The sequence below is a fragment of the Oncorhynchus mykiss genome, chromosome 16 (assembly GCF_013265735.2).
Source record: "Oncorhynchus mykiss isolate Arlee chromosome 16, USDA_OmykA_1.1, whole genome shotgun sequence".
Classification (NCBI taxonomy): domain Eukaryota; kingdom Metazoa; phylum Chordata; class Actinopteri; order Salmoniformes; family Salmonidae; genus Oncorhynchus; species Oncorhynchus mykiss.
In genome coordinates, this window is record NC_048580.1 from 66,659,009 (window position 1) to 66,683,395 (window position 24,387).

The 24,387-nt window shown below is 40.1% G+C and overlaps 1 protein-coding gene across 3 annotated transcripts; it reads left to right on the forward strand.

The window, feature by feature from the left end:
* Window positions 1-24,350, forward strand: otud5a (OTU deubiquitinase 5a). Of its 3 annotated transcripts, none has more exons than XM_021566988.2 (9): window positions 1-824; window positions 3,604-3,697; window positions 17,191-17,255; window positions 17,339-17,495; window positions 17,965-18,113; window positions 20,343-20,531; window positions 20,701-20,905; window positions 21,036-21,149; window positions 23,838-24,350. In XM_021566988.2, exons 1-9 carry the CDS (start codon window positions 270-272, stop codon window positions 23,957-23,959), a joined length of 1,650 nt encoding a protein of 549 aa, XP_021422663.1. In that variant the 5' UTR covers window positions 1-269; the 3' UTR covers window positions 23,960-24,350. The 3 variants fall into 3 exon arrangements, with proteins under 3 accessions (XP_021422663.1, XP_021422665.1, XP_021422664.1); XM_021566990.2 differs by having other exon boundaries at window positions 3,607-3,697; XM_021566989.2 differs by having other exon boundaries at window positions 58-824; window positions 20,346-20,531; window positions 23,838-24,347.
* Window positions 24,351-24,387: the final 37 nt, after the last annotated feature.

Genomic DNA, 24,387 nt, shown 5'->3' on the forward strand with positions numbered 1-24,387 from the left:
TCCTGTGTCGTCAGATCTGTGTTGATGTTTTGTGGGGAATGGAGAGCTTGGAGGACGGGAAGAGGGAGACGGTTTGTTATTGTTCAACTAGCTAGCTATCCCCAGAAAACAAAGCCAATAACAGATGATATCGATATATTTTGTAACCTAAGTGATTAAGGTCGAATATTGCACAAAAACTGACGGCCTTAACGGCAAAGTAGGCCTACTAGCTACATTCTGGAAAGAAGGAATCGTCACCCCGTTGACCCCCTCCCTAGCAGACAACCATGACGATTCTTCCGAAGAAGAAGCCGAACTCGAGTGTCGGTGTTTCGGACCACCCGGACGAGACTGACAGAAGGAGTGGCTCTGACCCACATCAACATCCACACGGAGGTCGTACAGGTGCAAGGCCGAGGGCCTCGCCGCCACCATGGTCCTATCAAGCCGCTCCACCTTCGACAAGGGAGGATAGACGGAACGAAGCTAGCTCTCGGCCGCAGCAGGCCTCTCCCCCTCCCGTGGTTTCAGGGTCTCCTGTTGGACCTGGGGATGGTAATGGGACTGGAGGAATACCATGCGTTGCTGGGACACGCGGAGAACTGTCAGGCAGCGTTGGTTGTGGTGGGGGAATTGGAAGTTGTTGTTCGGGGCCTGGTCTGAGTAAAAGGCGACGACAAGCAACCTGCTCTGGGGTGGCCGGTGGTGGAACACCCGGCGTAGCTGGAGGTGGCGGTGGAGGTCCTAGTGCTGATTCGGAGGAAGGTGCGGGTTACAACAGTGAAGATGAATACGAGAACGCATCGAGACTGCAGTCTGAGGACCCAGCGACAGTGGAGCAGGTAATGCTGTGTAAAATGTAGTTCATTAGTTCAGCTCATGGCCTCCAGGGTGACCACTACCTTCGTCCCGCAACTAGCCATTTAAATGAACATTTATATTAAAATGTCTTACTGTTTATTTCACACACACTTTTTTTTGCAAAATGAAGCAATACCAGTAGCACATTGGTTTTAAATGGGCGTTCTAGAAATGACCAGTTTGGGAGTAGCGGGTAAAATGTGTATGTTTTGAATGTCACTAGTTATTTGCTTTTTCCATCCAGGTCTGTTCTGTCAACCACATCAATTCAGGCGTCATCTAAAATGGAATGTGAAAGTATTCAAAGTTTGGAGAAATAATGAGCTAGCTAGTTTTTTTTTGTATGCCAGTCATTTGTTTTTATTACATACCAGGTGTCATAATGCAGCACCTTTTCATTAAGCCTTATCATTAAAGACAGTCTCTGCAGGATGTGAATAATATCAGCGTCACAAACCATGGAGCAAATGCATCCCATTCTTTTTTCACATGCAAATAGCAGTTTGTTTGCTCTACTGCTAGTCAATAAATGGCGTTAGGCTACAGGATAGCAATATCTCTGGCTAAATATGATATGATGTGGTAGCATTAAAAGCTAGTGTATTCATCCATTAAAGAGGGCTAAGCTAAAATGAAATTTACAGATTGTAGTGTTGCTCAAAGATCTCAAATAAGTGTATTCCTGAAATTCATCATAGCTTCTTATTCTGACTGAATTTTCATCATTGTGAACATATCTCGGCTGTTTATTTTTTTTAAATGTTACCTTTATTTAACCAGACAAGTCAGTTAAGAACAAATTCTTATTTTCAATGACGGCCTAGGAACAGTGGGTTAACTGCCTGTTCAGGGGCAGAACGACAGATCAGTGACAAAATGAGGGATGCTATTTAATAAACCAGGAATTTTCAGTTGTTCTAGCGTCACAGAAAGTAGGCCTATTTAATTGTTCAATCAGCAATAGTAAGCCTACTTCTCCTTTTCAGTGGTCATGTCCATTATTGATATACATAGTCCTATTTGTTTCTTCAAGAATCAAAATGCCATGAACATACTCATGAACTTAGTACAGCTGTCTTGCTCCATCATAACCCAAAATATAGGCAAAGTTTGTTTTACACAATTGTTTATAAACTGTCTTTTTAAACCATGTCGCCTAGGCCTCTGCTTTTAAAAAGGATGAAATAATTGCAATAGGTTACACATCGATTTGAATAAGGTGAATAGACTAAGCCAAGGCTGTGTTTAATAGGCCTACTCATACGGTTGGCTTTGAAGACATTTGAGGATATTTGTATTTTACATCTTGATAAGAAAAGGGCAAACTTAATACTACAACTTGTCATTAATGAATTAGCCTACATAAGTTGGAAACAAACATGTTAATGTAATGGTGTGTGGTAAACAAGGATTTTCTTTAATTCAGTTGGACGTAGGCTTGGCAGATATACCATTTCGACCATATACCGGGGGATTTTAAATTACCGACCATAGGATTTTCAATACCGTTTTTTTGGGGAGGTCGGGGGCATCCCCGCCTCACGGGGGCAGTGGGGATGCATGCTACGCCACTGTTTAAGTATAAGTTTAAGTTAAGTATAACTATAAGAAATCTAAGATGTCAAATAAATGATATCTAGCTCAGGGTTCCAGCGACACATTTGGTTTGCTAACTTGCTAGCGAAGTGTCTAGATGTTGTGATCAAGCTTCATGGTTACAGCAGAGACATTCAATCCCCTTCTGGATCAAGATCCCTATTACCTAAATTGTTTTGTGCAGGTTTTTGTAAAAATAGCTCTCGTTGTGTGCACTTTCGGTAATATCGTATACGTGTGTGACGTGTGGAAATCTGGATATTGCCAGTGGTGGAAAAATTACTCAATTGTCATACTTTAGTAAAAGTAAAGATACCTTAATAGAAAATGATTAAAGTGAAAGTCACCCAGTAAACCACTACTTGAGTAAAAGTCAAAAAGTATTTGGTTTTAAATATACTTAAGTATCAAAAGTAAATAGAATTGCTAAAAATGTACTGAAGTGTTGAAAGTAAAAGTATAAATACTTTCAAATTCCTTATATTAAGCAAACCAGAAGGTACAATTTTCTAGGTACTTTTTTATTGACGGATAGCCAGGGGCGCACTCCAACACTCAGACATAATTTACAAACAAACAAGCATTTGTGTTTAGTGAGTCCGCCAGATCAGAGGCAGTAGGAATGACCAGGGATGTTCTCTTGATAAGTGTGTGAATTGGATAATTTTCCTGTCAAAATGTAAATAGAACTTTTGGGTGTCAGGGAAAATGTATGGAATAAAAAGTACATTATTTTGTTTAGGAATTTGGTCAAATAAAAGTTGCCAAAAATATAAATAGTAAAGTACAGGTACCCCCCAAAAACGACTTAAGTAGTACTTTAAAGTATTTTTACTTAAGTGCTTTACACCACTGGATATCTCTCAACCCTAGTTGGACGAAATGATTCAATGATTTGAGAAATTTTGGGCTGTTACCCATCTAGAGGGCGTCAACCTCGCACCTTGCTGGCACACAGGTCTGCTTTAATGTCATTGGAGACTTTGTAAACAAATGTGTAGCTAAAACTCTATTTTAGCCTAATCTGCACTCTTGAAATGTTATTCCGAAAATACTTCAACAAGCTCACTTGAGACGTTAATGTAAGGTTGCCTCCTATGGTAGTCGGATAGACCTGCCTGTATAACCCACTGCATTGAATTACAGATGTTCTATTTCTCTCAGCAGGAGCACTGGTTTGAGAAAGCGCTTGGGGAAAAGAAAGGCTTCGTCATTAAAAAAATGAAAGAGGACGGAGCATGTCTCTTCAGAGCTGTCGGTAAGTGGACAGCCTTCTCATTTGCCCTCCAATGGACCCAGGCCTTGTCTTTGAACTCGATCAATCCAACAAAAAACCTGCAGCAAAGATGTGCTGATCATTTGTTAAACCTTTATTTGACCAGGGAGTCATACTGAGACCAAGGTCTCTTTTTTTACAGAAGAGCCCTGAATTACAAAAATTACTCAACTGCATCAAATACGAAATGCAAACGGAAACTAAACACGGTCATAAATAAACAAAAACATTAATCAGTAATAAGGTCCTCAATCACCAGTCTAAATTGCTCTAGAGGCACCGAAACGTCAAATCAAATGTATTTATAAAGCCCTTTTACGTTACCAGATGTCACCAAGTGCAATACAGAAACCCAGCCTAAAACTCCAAACAGCAAGTAATGCAGATGTAGAAGCAAATTTAAGAGAAATTTTAACATTGTTCCTCAAATACAGTGCAAAAAACCCCTAAAAGCTGATTTACCTAACTCAGTGGAGACCGAAGGAATTTACAGAGTTAGCCATCCCTGAGACTGGATGTGGTAATTCATATGCTTTAAGATTATTAATGATTTAAGGTACAGTGGTAGTTTTTGTAAAAGGGCTTTATAAATAAAGAAATTAATGAATCTACCTACACGATGTCAAAGATTACCAACCTACTTTCTGGTAAAGAATGCAGTGATGTGAAATGCTCCAATGAAATGTGGAAAGAATTTTGAAAGAATGTCAGTAATGGACTCCATGGAGGAGCTTGAATGTTATGTACACGTTTTTGACATTGGTATGGTTAGCCTGCATTTTGTCTACCAGACATTGAACTAAATCAAGGTATAATTTGGTAAAGAGCAATGCCAACCAATTTCCGTTCATGACACTAGATGGCGCTACTTTATCATAGTGGATTCAGTGACGCGGTGACTGTATGAACCCTGTCAAAAAGCACAGGGGCAATTTTAATGCTTCTAGTTCATGTGTTTTTTAAAAATTAATTACTTATGTATACTATTTCTTGACCCAAAAAACGTTGTTTAGGCCTACTTGTAAGGTTTTCATTTTTGTCATTATTTTGTCACATTTCTTCATGAATTGTTGTGAAAAAATGCATTGTTTCCCTGAATGTGTTATGTCGATTGAGCATACCCATGACCTGGCCACCTGCAGGTGTCAGAACGGACTGAGAATGGCTCCTCTTATCTGGGTCTCATAGCTTTGTTATTACCCTTAGGCATGGATGGATACCACATTCATATTGACCTACATCTATGAATTCACGCCAGTTACATTTCTCTTCACACTCCCGGTACTTCTTGTATGAAATCAATCCATTCCCAAACAATTGGGATAGTTGAACAAGAATGGAGTTGTATAAGAGCAGTCCTGAAATGAGGCTAGCGCTTTCCCTTTCAGCCAGGTGCTCAAAAAGACTGGCCTAGTTTCTTCTTACTCCATGGGAAAACATGACACTAAATTATTTGGGAATCTGATGGAGGTTTGTTATTTTAGTTTAAAGCCTTCAGGTGTTTGCCTTTGTTTTTCTGGTTAATATTTTTCTTTGATCTGGATAGAGGCCTAGCTAAAGAGAAGATTTAAACAGTAAAACAACCTGTATTCTTATGCATCAACTGTGTGTGCTTTACAACTGTTTACATATCACTCAACTGAATGAGGGTTATTGTAATGTTGCATTCTTCCTCTCCCAGCAATACGCAACCACAATACCTAAAGCACTCTCTTCTTAAACATAATACAGCTCTTTTAGACACCTCACTTAACACTAGGGTTCTCAGGTGAAGTCATGAAGGTCTCCATTCGCTTCAGTGTAAAGTTTTGCCTTAAACTAGTTTCATTTCATAGAAATGAATTTCGCCATCAAGGTGTAACAATAATACACAGACGACATGCTGGTGGGTTTTCCTACATCAGTGGTGTGAATGTGAGTTGTATTTGACGGTAATTCACCCCTGTCCACACCTGATGTGTTGTGGTGGGGATTTCTCAATGCTGTAGTTTCTGCTCTGGTTTCAGATGTGGCCAGATCACATTTAGTGTTCCTGAGAAAAAGCATTGGCCTATCTAACCCACAACACACTTTTTGTAAACCGGTATATCTCCCCCTGTCCACTGAGTATAATTTACCTAGATGTTTAAAGACCTAGCATCATTCATTACTGACTTCTGAACTGTGATGTATTATGGCTTAACTAAGCTAAGCTACAGTGAAAAATATATATACATGCAACAATTTCAAAGATTTTACTGAGTTCTAGTTCACATAAGGAAATCAGTCAATTTTAAATACATTCATTAGGGCCTAATCTATGGATTTCACATGACTGGGAATACAGATATGCATCTGTAGGTCACAGATACCTTTAGAATTTTTTTTTGGGGCGTGGATCAGAAAACCATTCAGTATCTGGTGTGACCACCATTTGCCTCATGCAGCACGACACATGTACTTTCCATAGAGTTGGTCAGGCTGTTGATTGTGGCCTGTGTAATGTTGTCCCACTCCTCTTCAATGGTGGTGCGAATTTGCTGGATATTGGCAGGAACTGGAACACGCTGTCGTACACCTCAATCCAGAGCATCCCACACATGCTGAGTGGGTATACAGGCCATGGAAGAACTGGGACATTTTCAGCTTCTAGGAATTGTGTACAGATCCTTGCGTCATGGGGCTGTGCATTATCATATGAAACATGACGTGATGGCGGGAGATAAATGGCACGACAATGGACCTCAAGATCTCGCAATACTGCACATTTTAACAAATCAAATTAGTGACATTTTATTGTCCCCAGCACAAGGTGCACCTGTGTAATGATCATGCTGTTTAATCAGCTTCTTGATATGTCACACCTGTCAGGTGGATGGATTATCTTGTCAACGGAGAAATGCTCACTTACTGGGATTTAAACATATTTGTGCACAAAATTTGAGAGAAATAAGCTTTTTGTGCATATGGAAAAGATTGTGGATCTTTTATTTCAGCTCATGGAACATGGGACCAACACTTTACATGTTGCGTTTATATTTTTGTTCAGTATATATTAGGCAATATATGTACATATTTTTTTAAGAGTATCCTAAATACCCTCACTCCTCCTTTCATTTATTTTAGATTTCAGTCACTTTGTTCCCTTCCTTGCTCTGTTGGCAGAGAATAATGCATACCGGAAATCGACTTGACATTAGAGCTGTGTGTAAACTTTGTGTGGACATGTGGGAGTGGGCCACTCTAACCCAGGCAGCTAATCACCTGGTCAACCATCTAGGTTATCTGTTAATATTTTCCTGACACAGGCGCCAGAATAATAGAACTTCATTGGTATTGTTTTGGTTGATACATTTAATTGATATCCGTGAGATTAAAATGGTTAATGGGGCATTCCACGAAAATAGTGATATTTTAAGTAGAAATTGTGCACCAATGTTGAATTTTAAAAGCCTTTTATATTAAAACAAAGTTTTCTTTTAGATAACATGGAGAATTCAATCAATCAGATTTGTAATATTAATAGACTTTTTAAAGTGCACCCTCTGTGACTTCTAGGAAGACTTTAACCCACTTAATCCACACAGTTTTCACCATCATTGTAAAGTCCTAGTTATTTTGTTGCATTTCTGAAGATCATTATTTATTTAATGTGATTAGTGATTCATTTATCCCTCATTATAAAGTCAACCCTGTTCTGTGAACTGAACTCTTGTTTTAATATGGTGAAACTATGCCTTTAAAAAAAAAAAAGTCAAAAGCAACATTGAACATGTAATAGTCAAATCATAGTGTAAAAGCAGTTTAGCCGGTCATGTATTTGTTTAGTGTTTTCTGGTGGAAAACTGAGTGGTGGAGCAGAACATGTCAACCCTGTTACCATAGACGGACAGGTTCCAAATGTTAATACATTTTTGGGGGTGAAGCTTGCATTCAATTGCAACTCCTTGTTGCACGCAACAAGCTTCCATTCCTCCTGTCACAAGGGGATTCATGACTGATTTTAAGATGAGATCGTCAACCCTGGTAGTTTTATTTGGCACTTAATAGGCAATTACTGTAGTAATTCCTTTTCCCTTTTAACCTGCTGAAATTAGAACGTGTCTTTTATTAAGTTCAACAGCTCTTTATGACAGAATGTTAAAAAAAATAATTAAACATGTAAACACTTCTCAAAATGCACTGAATTGGTGCAATGACCCTAATATTGAGAGGACTTATTGGAGAAATGAATTGTCACTGTCTTTCTCTCATCAATATCGAGCCTGTTTTGTGATAATTGGTTGGTAGTGGGACACTACCAAAAGGAGCTCTAGTCTAGACACTTTGTGCTTTTGATCCCTACCCTTTCTTGATTAACAGACTGGAACGCACACTGCCAATGAGCCAGAACTAACAGTCCCTGCCTAGCACTTATCATTCCCAGGACTATCTCTTCTCTATACAGCCCAATTCCACTAACTATTATTAAAACACTTTTTTTGTGTGTGTGTGCCTAAGATGCATACAAAAGTTAGTATGTTTTTGTTCGTTGCCAAGCACAAGAGAATCAAACATCAATCAAATATGTCTGACAATTCACATACCATGGAGCATTGCTTTGATCAGAATGTCCTACTAATTCTATTGCCATGGTTTCATACCAATTAACATTCCAGCAGTATTCTCGCCAACCTTGTGGCATTCTCAGGTATGAGTGATACTATCACTAGTCACAATCCTATACGGTCTGTAAGTAGGAATGTGAATTACACATTAACATGCTAGGGCTGAAACAAGTTAAACCTGTGTGTGTGGAGACTGTAGGTCATCTCATTTCTCAGGTGTGTGTGTATGAACCTGTCGGAGAAAGCCTCAAATTATGCAAAACACATTCCAGCTGCATGTGACTCTGGGTTGTGTGTGTCCAACGAGTTGTGTTCAATGTTTCTCTGTCTGTGGTAGTAAACAAAATGATTGAGATTATTTCTGTCTGGCATCCAGAGAAAAGACAGGTGTGAGTTAACATGTCCTTTGTTTGTGTTTTACACTGTGAATGTATTTTTGTTTAGCATTGTCTGTCCATGAATCCAAACATGGATACTTGCTGCACAACAACAATGATGTCATCCAGAGAACCAGGCTTGATTGATAGACCCATAGCCTCTTCTCATTTCCTACTTTTTCCCCATGACAACATTGATGGGTTCCCCTCCATTAGGACCCTGCAGGGCCTGTATATTGCTGCTATCATTTAGGCCTTAGTTATTGACTTCTGTGCAGTCCTCTCCCCAGTCCTTTGATTTCATTGTGCGTTAAGGTGTGGTTGAAATTCCTTACTGCCAATGTTGACACGGTAACGGGGTCTCCACTAAGGAAAAGAGTCGTGTGCATTGTCATGGTGTTTAATAAGCCCAGAGGGGCTTTAAAATAGTCTAAACTTCTTAAAGAAAGTTCCAAATCCACATAGCCTAAATGAAGTTTATGACTGGTCTCTCTGTTTTACAAAATGTATTAACAACTTGGCCTACAATCTGAGGTAGAAGCCAGTTAATATATTTTCTTTGCTAAGTGAGTGAGTGTCCCAGGAGGCTCAGGATTTGTACCTGCGACTCCCCAAGCCACTGAACACACAGCCTGAAGGCTGACAAGAGCATCTGGATATTATGCTCTCACATTTTCATAGTAATAAAATTACTGGCATGAAGGCTACTGGCTGAGCTTTGATAACATTGAAGCTGCTCCACTAAGGATCTCATTTTATTTGTCTATTCAAAAAACGTAGAGCAAAGTTTGAAGCTAAACTGGAGTTAAGATTTTCTGTGGTGCATTCCAAAGACGTCGATCATTGTGTTGACCCTGTGCTTCTTCCAGGCCTCAGGACTACACATTTCATAAGGATCACTAAACACTACCCATGTAACCGGTCAGGACAGCACGTTTGGTGGCCTTTGACCTTTCACAGTGAGGTCATGAGCGAAGCTAGTTGTACCTATGTAAATGAAACTTCAACTGGCAAGATCTTTTTTTTTTTTTTTTTTTTAAGCGAGAGAAAAATAAACACTTATCTTAATTTTGTATGTGAAGGCACACTGTACTGGTGAACTTAGATATGGTGCCCTTTGGCTTAATTACAGTTACAGTGCGTCTACACATTTTCGTCTGTCTGGTCTGAAAAAGCGGAGTTTTGCAATAATCCCAACCAGCATAGACGACTGTCTGAAAAATTGAGAAAGATTGGAGATCACCCCCCACTATCATTTTGAAATGTTACCCAGAGTCAGTCTGATCACAATACACTTCATGATCTTAAGCCATACTATGATTCAGAAGTGATGCTAATCTTAAGTAATAATTGTTCATTTGGACTTTTTGAAGTTCACACATTGCTCACTTTGCCCTTTTGCCCAATTGCACATTGCTCTTATGAGTTGCAATAGTACAGACAACACACACCCACACAACACGTGGGACGCCCCCCCCCCCCCCCACACACACACACGCTGGGCTTAGTAATTCAGAGCTAGTAAGTTTGAACTTTTCCATATTGAAATGCTTCTGAACTGTTAGATGAAGGTGAAGACAGTTAGAGATAAAGGGGTGTAATGACAGAATAAGCCCTTACAATTGAGGCTTTAAGCAATCTTTCATCCAGTTTTAGGCCTAGCAGCCTGATTGAGGAAGTCTAATTTGGGTAAGAATTACACTGAAGCGAGCATTGAGGCCGCAGTGTAATTTTAGCTCAAAAGATCAGACGGTAGCAGGTAGGCCTTATCTGTGATTAGATGTTGAATGCAGTTGACATAGGTAGGGGGCTATTGATCTGTTTATGTTTAAAGAGCAAAGTTCAAGTTGGAGATGTCCGGTCAAATACAACAGGTCACTGGAACCTGGCAGTATCATTGTCAAATAGGTTACACTGCTCTGCCTTTGACTGTGACAGTGGTGCTCATCTCTTCCAGGATCATTCAGTGGGTCAGTATTCAGTAGCAAAACATCAACAAGGGTAGCCATGATTCACCTGCATCTGACTGGCTGGGCTACCTTACCCTAAAACGTTCTTCTTCTAGTTTTTTTGTATGTCCACTCAACTGTGGTGTCTGAAATGGTATGAATACAGGGCCATTCATATTATTCAATATCTGCTCTCAACTCATCTTCTTGAGTTGATTCTGCCCTCAGCCCTTATTACTTTGTTTCCTGGCCAGAGTAGCGTGAGTGAAGCAGTCTCTAAGGATCTTTTAGTAGCATGTCTTATTACAGCCTACTCCAATACTGTTTTGAGTTGGCAAAACACTGCACACTGGGTTTTTTCTATCTTTCCACAACTCGCTGCATGAAGACACAATGGGAGCAACGTCAGGCCTTGCTGATATGATTCCAGTGAAGAGCAGATTTCTTTATTCACGTGCTTGTTCTCCATTGACGGGTGACTTAAGAGTAATTTATGCATCATTTAGATAAACTTTATCAACCGTTGACAGACCAGCAGGGTAGGAACCGAACTAATCTGCCTGTCTCTAGATCTGCATAGAGCCCTGCCCCTTTCTTAGAAATGCACTCATTGGTTACTTACCAGCATTGCATTATCGCTTGGTTGTAGCTAGCATGCATGTGGTTTCTGGTTCTCTGTGTGGTGTTGGTCTCTTCTTGTGAAATGTAGCCTATCTATTCAGCTCTTTTCTCAGTAATCTTGCACATAGAATTTCTTCCTCTTCCGTTTTTCTCGTCAGTCTCCTCCTCATTGACCAGTTGCCTGGTCATGTTTTCTGACAGGCATCAAACCCCACTTCATCATATTCACCAACCCTACCCATAGAACACTGATAGGTTGCTTTGGGGGGATATTCTTGGTACAATATCTCAGATTGTTCTGGCAATTCTCACATAGAAACTTCATTGGGAGGAAGGATGTTTTTTTATTTTACATTTGTATTACTTTTTTTTCTGTTTTTATCATGATGAAAGTGGCCATTTTAGGCCCCTTTTCAGACCTCTTCATTCTCCTGTAAGACCCTGTGATCCGTACATGATACATCCTGGTGTCACTATAGTTCTTATATGGAGTATGTCTAGATTCTGAAATACACATTTACACATGAATTTATTCAACATGAATGATATATCTCAGACTACCCTTTTTTAGATTGTTCATTTTTAGAGGTTTTGTTTAGAACAATATACTCTACAAGTACATCACATTTCCGGAGTGGGCTCTGCAAATTCCGAAGTTCTAATCCATTGTATGAGCACCGTGAATGGTAAATGGTAGGCATGTGCCGAGTACTCGGACAAAACAAGTATCGTAACTGATATGAATTTTCCGAATATGATTATGACACAAGTCTATTTAAAAAAATATATAATTATTGTCCATGATCGGAAGAAGAACAAAAAAACTATTTCAGCTCCCAACACACCTCTCTTTCATTCAAACAGTGTGAAGCACTGTGTGTGCTAAATGACTGTTGGCTATTTCTTCTGTCTGTAAAGAAACGGGCGGGGTATCGGTTGAGCCTGTTGCAACGATTGGATTATAACAAAAGCCGCTCTTCCTCTGATCTCATTCCCAAGACAGACACGTGACGATCTCTTTAACTCACTTACTCATCTCCAAACATAATTTAGGAATCCGTAGCTAGTCATTGTTGTTCAATCTACAACTGAGGAGTGCTTCTTTCTGTCATAAAGCCCTTTTGTGGGGGAAAACTCATTCTGATTGGCTCCTCTGTCAAGTGAATTTACCGATCTTCATCTAAATCTGTGTCTGGATTAAATGCAGGCAGTAGTAGCCAGCCATGCATTAAGCTATTTATTAACCAATTTCGTTGATAATTGAATTGGACTAAGTAAGTAAATGATGTGCATTTACATTTGTCAGGGTACTTTACCTTTGCAACTCAATATTAGGAAGGTCTTCTTAATGTTTGCTATACTCGGTGTGCATTCTATGGTCAAAATGGGGCATATCATTATAAGTACCAGAGAAGTCACTCTGAAGTTTGAAGACTATATTCTTCCACAAAAAAACAAACAAGTTAAATCAAAAAGGGTTGTTTTATGATATTCATACTAATAGTTGTAATGTTGAATAAATGAATGTGTATTTCAGAATGTATGTTGGAGCCCACTATAAGGGCAGGGGTCCAACCGGTCAGTCTTCAAGGCATTCCTAGTTGATCACCAAACATTTCTGTAGAAAAGCCAACGATAAAGGAGTTGATAAAAGGCTTGCGCTCTTTTTGAAATTGTATTTGTGTTGCACTGTTGGCGGTAGGTGCACTTGATTCAGAAGCCCTGCGCAAAGTGTTCCTATTTTGAACCATTTAATTTGTCTGAAAAAGACTCCACTTACCCAGTGGACTGGGAGATCTGTGGCTAAATGAAGTGCTCCTACTGCCCTGGCCAATTGGATAGCTCACCGTCCCAACAGAGCTTCCACAACCCCGGCCACAGCAAAGTTTGATACTAACTAACTAAGATTGAATAATTTTCAAAACCATGACCACAGAGAGACTCTCAAAGAATACGGCAAAGAGATGCAGTATTTTATGAGTGAGTTCATGTTAAAAAATGTGTTCAGCACTGTCAACACTGTTCTTTTTCAACACTATTACAAAACATAAAACATACTTCTCACTACTTCCACTCACGCTGCAATGAATCAGTAGCCAAGAGTATCAATTGTCCTGCGTTATTATTATTAGCAGCTTGTCCTGTCTATTTTAATAGCAAGGAATATTTCACATTATTTGGTCATAGGAACAACATGAATTTGTGCATGAGGCACATGCGGTGCGACTAGAGTTCACCATCAGGTGGAAGACGCTTTCCCCTCTCTCTGGTCAGTCTCACCATAGGAAGGAGAGAGCAGGGACCGTGAGAGGCGGACCCTCTGCCGCTCTCGCCCGCCCTTCCGCTGAGACTAATGTCGTGTTCAAGTAAACTGGGAACTCAGAGAGGGGGGGGGGGGGGGGGGGGGGGGGGGGGGGGGGGGGGGGGGGGGGGGGCGAGATCCGACTGGGGAAAAATGGTTTTGAATGGTCATCCAACTCGGGAATTCAATGTCGGAAACTCTGGCATCTTTCTAGACCTCCGACTTGAAGATCACTGACGTCATGATTTGACCTTGTTTTTTTCAGTTGTCTTGAAAGCACCATGACCATTAGATGCAGGTACCATCAGTCCATTAAAAATAAAAAAAGGTAATTATTTAAATTTATGCTCAGCTGTGCCTTGCAAGTGCTACACCAACTGATCTATTTTGTAATCAAAGCTTGAGTTTTGAAATATGGTTTGAGAAGAACAATATTGTGTGGCCAGGCAAATAGCCAATATGCTGTGATAATGTATTAGGCCTAATGCACAAACCTCATTCACATATAACTGTTTTATTAGGTTAATAGTAATAAATAAATAAAATGTAAGTTATGTTTAAAAAAAATCTGAGCGGTAGATCTCTGCTTGCTTTTTGACTGAGAAGGTGATCTTGACTCAGAAAAGGTTGGTGTCCACTGCCATAAGGAATATAATGACACTAAGATGTCTGTATCGTGTACAGTTCACAGATCAGAGGGTCTTACAGGAGGCATGTACAGGTCTAAAAAGGGCTTAAAATGGCCACTTTCATCATGGATTTTCTAAAAAAAATGGTTTGTGATACAAATTTAAAAAGCATTTCAAACATCCTTCCTTCTAATGAAGTTTCTATGTGAGAATTGCCAGAATAATCTGAGATACCAAAAATGTTTTCTGCTCCTGCTGGCATGGAATCACCCTTTGTACTCCTCATTGATGATTTTGGTTATTTTAGAAAATGGCTGAAGGCTATATGACAAATCAACCACATAACTAAATGAGGTCCTAGCATCTGTTTTGTTCAGAACTGAAACGTGCAGTGGAAAGATCACATGAGAATGGGATTTTTGGCAGATGAGTCAGATTTACACCAATGGGTTTTGGGGTAATCCCCATCTCAAACAGCCCTCCTACACCTGTCCAAGTCATACTTCACTGGAGTTCACTTGGTTCATAGACCATTACATCTCAACCTCATCAGGGGAATTGGGTACTGAAAGCAGTCAAACATGTGACTCGTCTCCTCTAGCCTAATTCTCCACCACTTCTTTAAACCAGTAGGTCACAGGCTGCTGAATGATATTTAAACATCCATACATCTGTACTTTATGTATTGTAGGCCTATTTGTTTGAATCTGACTCTGTCAGAGTGACAGTGAGGAACATGTTGAAGGTCAGGAACACCATGAGCAGCTCATTCAGGCGTGTTGCTGAGGCATAATGACAAACTGGACCTGCCAGAAAATGTGCCCTCCATCCAACACTAGCCACTTGGAATGTTGCCAGTGCCACATCTTGCCATGAGAACATTCAGTCACAAGGGAACTAGAATATTTTGTGCTAGTCATACACAAGCTTCAAAACACTTATGTTTTGTTTTTTGTAGTAAAATTCAAGACTACGTTGTCAATATTGACATTTTGGAACTGACATTTTTCAAAGACTTTAATATAACCACCCTTCAGGTTAAAACATTGAGTCTGTTTACTCTTTTTAGTTTGCGTTATAGATATCTTTATTTAGTTAAAAAATATGTTTGGTGGTGGGAAGTAAGATAGGTTTTACTGTTATTCTATTTCCATAACCATTTTTGCTAAATGTATTTCTGTTAAGCAGGTTGATGCTGAGAAAGAGGAAATTGACTAAGAGTTTCTCAGAATCTTTGCGGCCTACATTACCATGTGACTTGCTGGAATGAAGACTGAAACGGGTGCTCATTTGCATATTTTGCGCTGGTTGAGGAAAGGGGGGTCTGTGGAGAAGAAACCTTTTAGTTTTGTTTACATATGTGGATCATACAAGTGACTCAACTCATCTCTCTATATAGATCACGTATAGCTGGGGATGCAACCACAGAGAAAGCCCGCCAAAATAACCCTTTATAGTCAATCTACCATCTTATGCAATCAAATGTGCAATACTGATGATAAAGCATTTGCACCTGCTTTAATAAAATAGTCCGAAAGATCCATATTGATAACAGTACCAGTCAAAAGTTTGGACACCTACTTATTCAAGGGTTTTTCTTTATTTTTTACTATTTTCTACATTGTAGAATAATAGTAAAGACATCAAAACTATTAAATAACACATATGGAATCATGTAGTAACCAAAAAAAGTGTTAAACAAATCCAAATATATTTTATATTTGAGATTCTTCAAAGTAGTCACCCTTTGCCTTGATGACAGCTTTGCACACTCTTGGCTTTCTCTCATCCAGCTTCATGAGATAGTCACCTGGAATGCATTTCAATGAACAGGTTTGCCTTGTTAAAAGTTCATTTGTAGAATTTCTTACCTTAATGCATTTGAGCCAATCAGTTGTGTTGTGACAGGGTAGGGGTGGTATACAGAAGACAGTCCTATTTGGTAAAAGACCAAGTCCATATTATGGCAAGAACAGCTCAAATAAACCAAGAGAAACGACAGTCCATCATTACCTTAAGCCGGGAGGGTCAGTTAATTAGGAAAATATAATGAACTTTGAAAGTTTCTTCAGGTGCAGATGCAAAAACCATCAAGCGCTATGATAAAACTGGTTCTCATGAGGACCGCCACAGGAAAGGAAGACCCAGAGTTACCTCTGCTACAGAGGATAGGTTCATTAGAGTTACCAGCCTCAGAAATTGCAGCCCAAATAAATGCTTCACAGAGCTCAAGTAACAGACACATCTCAACATCAACTGTTCAGAGGAGACTCTGTGAATCAGGCCTTCATGGTCGAATTGCTGCAAAGGAACCACTACTGAAGGACACCAATAAGAAGAAGAGACTTGCTTGGCCCTAGAAACACGAGTTATGGACATTAAACAGGTGGAAATCTGTTGTTTGGTCTGATTAGTTCAAATTTGAGATTTTTGATTCCAACCGCTGTGTCTTTGTGAGATGCAGGGTAGGTGAACGGATGATCTCTGCATGTGTAGTTCCTACCATGAAGCATGGAGGAGGAGGTGTGGGGATTTAGAATTCTAGGCACACTTAACCAGCATGGCTACCACAGCAATACGACATCCCATCTGGTTTGTGCTTAGTGGGACTATCATTTGTTTTTCAATAGGACAATGACCCAAGACCAAGAAGGAGAGTGATGGAGTGCTGCACCAGATGACCTGGCTACATTGAAGAATCTCAAATATATTTAGATGTAACACTTTTTTGGGTTACTACACGATTCCAAATGTGTTATTTCATAGTTTTGATGTCTTCACTATTATTCTACAATGTAGAAAATAGTTTTAAAAAATAAAGAAAAGCCCTTGAATGAGTAGGTGTGTCCAAATGTTTGACTGGTACTGTAAATGACATACAACTGCATTAATCGTACTTTGTTATACTTTGTCAGTCATATGCTACTTCATACGTATTCATTTGATCTAGGCTTCGTCAGAAAGATGTATGTTGCATTTTGTTGTAACACCTAATTCCCTCTTGTTTGCAGCTGATCAAGTATATGGAGACCAAGATATGCATGAAGTTGTCCGTAAACACTGCATGGACTACTTGGTAAGTTTTCTTCTTTCTTTGGTTACCAGGCAGATTTCACCTGTTGGGATTTTTCATAATGAAAATGTGTACTCTAATTTCAGACGAAAAATGCAGACTACTTTTCGAACTACGTGACAGAAGACTTCACCACGTACATCAACAGGAAGAGGAAAAACAACTGCCACGGGAACCATATCGAGATGCAGGCTATGGCAGAGATGTACAATCGACCAGTGGAAGTTTACCAGGAGGGCACAGGTGTGTTTTTCAGTAGTGGGCCATGCCAGGTGCATTGTTATCAGAGCTAATGACCCTCTGGTAGGTCCTCTGTAACTCAGTCAGTAGAGCAATGGCGCTTGAGACGCCAGGGTAGTGGGTTCGAATTCCAGGATCACACATACGTAAAGATTTATGTAAGCATGACTAAGTTGCTTTGGATAAAAGTGACTGCTAAATAGCATATATTATTATTACTGTACACAGTTTGTAGTTTTTGAGTTTTATGGCCTTTGATGTGTAGGTCTACTTGAAAGAGATTACTAATAGGTACTCCTGTGACTTATTGGACTGTTTTTCAAACAGAACTGACATTTTATTATTGATTAAAATCTAGACCATTTGGGCATTTGTTGTGTTTAAATCTAATTTCTTCTGAATAAGTGTGGACATAGTAGTGCACTACATTGATCACGTAGTTCTGTTAACTCTTTTTTTCCCTCTGTTCCAGAACCAATCAACACGTTCCATGGCATTCATCAAAACAATGACGAACCAATCAGAGTCAGCTACCATCGTAACATTCACTACAACTCTGTGGTGAACCCCAACAAAGCGACAATTGGAGTAGGCCTTGGGCTTCCTGCTTTAAAACCAGGGGTGGGTACCTACATCTTGTCTATGGGATTTAACACTGAAGTGGGCAATATATCCTTGTGGTTGTTACATTACTAGAAAATAAAAACAGTATTTAGATGTATAAAACATGCCATTTGAGGACAACTGGTAGAGTGTTATGTAGGCTCAGCTATAAGATACCTTGGTCTCAGCATGGCTCCCTGTCAGAATAAAGGTTAAATGTGTGTTCTGGAGAATTTCATTAGGTTCCCTTGATTCTAATTGATTCACCTTGATTTACGATGCTAGAGATGTTGGCCCGGTTTACGACGGTGTGACTGTCTTCTTCCTGTGTGTGACTCAGTTGACCCCTCTGTCACGCTAAATGATTGTTTGAAAGCACTGTTGCCTAATTGTTGCTTTTCAGTGCATTGACATGTTCCAGCTGGCAGCCTGCATTGCCTCTGAGTCACAGACGCATCTCACATTGCAGTGTCATTTCAGTGACGAGTAGTTTAAGTTGAGTTCATGATTATTTGATTTATTGACATTAACCAATTAGCAGCTGGCTAGCATTGCTGTTAGTGTTGTTATCTTTTCCTGTCTTAAACAGGTGGTTGTTATCAAATTTGACTTAGTTGATTAGCCGTATAAAGTTATAAAGGCTTTTTTGGATGCTGCGTTGGTTGTGTAATAGTGCAATTGAAATCTTTCATAACTGAATCATTCAGAGATCTTGTGACTTTCCCCTGACGAAATGGATGACGTCCATGGGTCCATCCAGACACAGTCAGGCAGCCAGGCACACTCAGTCAGAGTGGAAAAGTGGGAGAGAGGTGACAGTCTTTGGGTCATCATAGCTTAAGATCCCTGCGAGACGGGAGCGTGTGGCTTGGAGTGTCCCACTTTCAGAACACATACACATCAAAGGAAGGGAGGCTGAGCTCAGAGAGGGGCAACATTCCACATGTCCCCGTCTCCCTGGAGGAGCCTATTAGCAGTACACTGTGTTGTTTGTGTTGCGATGCCTAATGATAACACTACCATGATCAACAAGCAGCGCATCATGGTGAATGACCCCACAGTAATTAGAAAACACTAGCCTGGGCTCCTTGGCCAGGAAAACCACTGTAGCACTCAACAGAATAGCTGTTTGTTGATGTATATTGTATTTATTGAAGATTCCTGTTTTGTATTGTTATTGGTTGAATGTTGGCAGATGTTTGAGCCAGTTAGAAGCGACAGTGTTTTGATTACAACACATTAATGAGGATGGAGAGTCTTATCTACTTTTTTTTTTTTTTTTACTTTCTAATTTGTAAAGGAAAAACATATTGTCTTAGTGTCATTGGTTGTCAGTAAACAGCTTCACATTGCGGTTGTCATGGAGTGCTAGCTAGATAACGGTGGTACTGTTGAGGTATCTTGGGTACTCAAAGTGCTTTAGAAGCACATCAGATGTTATTGGTATGCCTAAGGAGTTGTTGTTAGTTGGGACTTTGTGCATTGGTCTCATTCATCATATTGAGCAGGGCAGAGGACCATGACGTTATGGGGAACAGACTGTGCAGTTGGATTGTTCAGGCACTAAGGACATGTTGTCTTCCATGGGCGGAGCTCCCACATAGAGGGCCACACACCTAGCCATCTCCATTAAGCCTTAGATTAGGAAACGGGCATGCTTTCCCAGAAAGGCTAGAGGCAGTTTTTCCATTTGCTAAATTCTGAGTGTCCTGATTGTCTCTTACTAATGCGCGCATGGACAAACAAATCAAAGAGCTGGAGTCATTTCTAGACGGATAAGGAAACATTCTCTTGATAGCCAGCAGACTAAACTTGTCAAATCTCCTTGATAAGGTGTGAAGGATCTAAAGAGTTTGTCTTTGTCGTTACACATTGTTACTTGGTCGTTACACATTGTCCCCTAGGCCTGGGAATTGCCGGGGACCTCATGATACGATATTATCACGATACTTAGGTGCCAATGCGATATGTAATGCTATTCTCATGATTCTATATGTGCATATTGCTCACCATATGTCTGCTGCAGAGGGACAAGAGAGAGAGAGTGAGAAAAGAGAGTGAGCCATGAGAAAATTAGTTTGGATCCCTATGTTAAAAATGTAGTTTTCATGCAGGCCCAGCCAACTAGTGCAAAAATGATATTGTCGATATTATATATCATCAAAAATAATATCCCGATATGTAACTATCGATTTTTTTTCAGTTTTATGTCCAGTTAGTGACCTCTGTCCTCTCCCTCCCTCCCAGCAGTATGTAGACCAGTCACTTATGAAGAACGCTATAAAGACCTCTGAGGAGTCATGGATCGAGCAGCAGATGCTGGAGGACAAGAAGAGAGCCACGGACTGGGAGGCCACCAACGAGGCCATTGAGGAGCAGGTGGCCAGGGAGTCCTACCTGCAGTGGCTCCAGGACCAAGAGAAGCAGGCACGCCAGGTGAGAGAGAACTTGGAAGTACATGGCAGATTAAAGAGCAATTCAGTGACATCCTTCTTAGAAAGACAATAGTACCACATTTGGTTCAAATGAATCTAGTGTCCAGTATTGAAGTGTTGCAGCAGCTGGCATGTGTTTTAATGAGGTCCATGTTTCCCTCTCCTCCCAGCCCCGAAAGGCTAGTGCCACCTGCAGCTCGGCCACCGCAGCATCTTCTAGTGGTCTGGAGGAGTGGAGTGCCCGCTCTCCCCGGCAGCGCAGCTCAGCTCCCTCACCGGAGAACACTGACCCCTCTCACTCAGACACAAGCAACAAGCCTCCCTCCCCTGCTGGGGCAGCCCACATGTCTAAGCCCCCTTCACCTTGTGCCCCAGGTTCGTCACTGCGACAAACCATCAGAAGCGTCATGAATCAACTGAGAGGGTTGTGTATCAAATGAACATTGGAATCATAGGGTTTCATTTTTATCTCATGATGGGAATGTCTCTCTGCCCCCTACTCTAGGTCCCAGCAACCAGGCTTGTGTTGGGCCTGATAGACCCACCTCCTCTCTGAAGTCTCTGTACCCGGCCCTGGAGTACCGTGCTATCATGAAAGAAATGTCACCCACCGCCTTTGGTAAGATAATAACTTGCTCTTTCTTTACTTAAAGACTTACTCAATTGAATGCATTCAATTCAGTTGAAACAACTGTAGTACTCCCCTTTAGGGCAATTACTGCTGTTGTATGTTATGTTATTTATATGTTATTCATAGAATGGGTAGTATGTTCAGTTTGAGATGTAATATTTTCCTTGGGATAGTTTTCAACACTAGCTGCAATCCTTAACATAAGGCATATCAATCACAGTGTTCTAGACAGTGTTATTACACATCCTCTGTTGTGAAAGCACGGTGCTGTAGCTGCTGCTGGACTGAAGACACTTGAATAACAACATATGTATGCTAGAGATTAGTGGACATTTTTGTTTTATTTTACATAACTTTCAAATGTTAATGATAGGATAGGTTACAGTGTATCATCATAATGTTTATTTTTTATTCGATTTATTAGGATCCCCATTAGCCAACGCCAATGGCGAAAGCAAATCTTACTGGGTTCCAACACATAACGAAAAATACATTACAGACAAAATCATTTCAAATGTACATAATGTACATTTAAAAAAACTGTGTGTGTGCACCTATCAGTCACTTGCGAAAGTATTCGGCCCCCTTGAACTTTGCGACCTTTTGCCACATTTCAGGCTTCAAACATAAAGATATAAAACTGTATTTTTTTGTGAAGAATCAACAACAAGTGGGACACAATCATGAAGTGGAACGACATTTATTGGATATTTCAAACTTTTTTAACAAATTTAAAAACTGAAAAATTGGGAGTGCAAAATTATTCAGCCCCTTTACTTTCAGTGCAGCAAACTCTCTCCAGAAGTTCAGTGAGGATCTCTGAATGATCCAATGTTGACCTAAATGACTAATGATGATAAATACAATCCACCTGTGTGTAATCAAGTCTCCGTATAAATGCACCTGCACTGTGATAGTCTCAGAGGTCCGTTAAAAGCGCACAGAGCATCATGAAGAACAAGGAACACACCAGGCAGGTCCGAGATACTGTTGTGAAGAAGTTTAAAGCCGGATTTGGATACAAAAAGATTTCCCAAGCTTTAAACATCCCAAGGAGCACTGTGCAAGCGATAATATTGAAATGGAAGGAGTATCAGACCACTGCAAATCTACCAAGACCTGGCCGTCCCTCTAAACTTTCAGCTCATACAAGGAGAAGACAGATCAGAGATGCAGCCAAGAGGCCCATGATCACTCTGGATGAACTGCAGAGATCTACAGCTGAGGTGGGAGACTCTGTCCATAGGACAACAATCAGTCGTATATTGCACAAATCTGGCCTTTATGGAAGAGTGGCAAGAAGAAAGCCATTTCTTAAAGATATCCATAAAAAGTGTTGTTTAAAGTTTGCCACAAGCCACCTGGGAGACACACCAAACATGTGGAAGAAGGTGCTCTGGTCAGATGAAACCAAAATTGAACTTTTTGGCAACAATGCAAGACGTTATGTTTGGCGTAAAAGCAACACAGCTCATCACCCTGAACACACCATCCCCACTGTCAAACATGGTGGTGGCAGCATCATGGTTTGGGCCTGCTTTTCTTCAGCAGGGACAGGGAAGATGGTTAAAATTGATGGGAAGATGGATGGAGCCAAATACAGGACCATTCTGGAAGAAAACCTGATGGAGTCTGCAAAAGACCTGAGACTGGGACGGAGATTTGTCTTCCAACAAGACAATGATCCAAAACATAAAGCAAAATCTACAATGGAATGGTTCAAAAATAAACATATCCAGGTGTTAGAATGGCCAAGTCAAAGTCCAGACCTGAATCCAATCGAGAATCTGTGGAAAGAACTGAAAACTGCTGTTCACAAATGCTCTCCATCCAACCTCACTGAGCTCGAGCTGTTTTGCAAGGAGGAATGGGAAAAAATTTCAGTCTCTCGATGTGCAAAACTGATAGAGACATACCCCAAGCGACTTACAGCTGTAATCGCAGCAAAAGGTGGCGCTACAAAGTATTAACTTAAGGGGGCTGAATAATTTTGCACGCCCAATTTTTCAGTTTTTGATTTGTTAAAAAACTTTGAAATATCCAATAAATGTCGTTCCACTTCATGATTGTGTCCCACTTGTTGTTGATTCTTCACAAAAAAATACAGTTTTATATCTGTATGTTTGAAGCCTGAAATGTGGCAAAAGGTCGCAAAGTTCAAGGGGGCCGAATACTTTCGCAAGGCACTGTACATACATGTAGCTTTAAAGTATTTGGGTCACCATAGGACATGTATTTTTTTTTATGATAATTTTTCATGATGGTATATTCTATCGCTTAGCAACTCTGTATCTGAAAGGACAACAAACAGGAAATCAGAAGAAGAATTGTAAAAACGTAGAGTAGTAGAAACATGAAACAAGGTTGTGGTGCCGGAGCAAAGCTGAAAACGGATGCACTTCACCTGAAATTTCCTCCCTCTCATATTGGCTGGGTTGTGATTGGGTGCATATACTGCCACATTTGTATTTGTGTACAAGCTTTTTCTACCCAAACAAAATCTATGTTAACCACTGTCACTAATGTGCAGAATATACACAGCAACTAACAATATTTTATAAACTAGTAATTCCAATACCCGTCTTGATTTCAAATAACTACCAGATTTTTTCCCCCTCAAAATCCTCTTACATTAGAATGCTAGAATGTGTATTTTTCCCTTTCTCTATGGTGTAGGCTTAACAGACTGGGAGGATGATGAGATTCTGGCCTCAGTCTTGGCCGTTTCACAACAAGAGTACCTCGACAGCATGAAGAAGAACTCAATGCATAGAGAACCCTCTCCAGACAGCAGTTGATAAAGGGGATCAAGCACACACACAACGTCCCCTGGAAGGAAGGTGGCAGAACGGGGAAAAATCCAAACGTCATCATGTAACCATCCAGTCTTCTCTCCTCCTTCTCCCTATCATCCATCTCTGCCTCTCCACACTTACCAATAAAGATCCAGCATAATCAGACTCCACCCCCTTCCTTTCTAATACCATCATTGGACTTATTTAGTTGCATGTTTAATTGAACACAACCAATATCATCATAGAAAACAAGAAGAAAAAATATATAAAAATGGTCATACTTATCCTCTTAATGATTGGTTAATATAAGTTTGTTTTATTTTCTTTTCTTGTTTGGGATGAAAATACATTTTTTTTTTCTTGGAATAAAAGAGGAAATCTTTCTGAAAAACAGCATTTTTGTGTATTTATTTTTGCTATAACTGTACTTA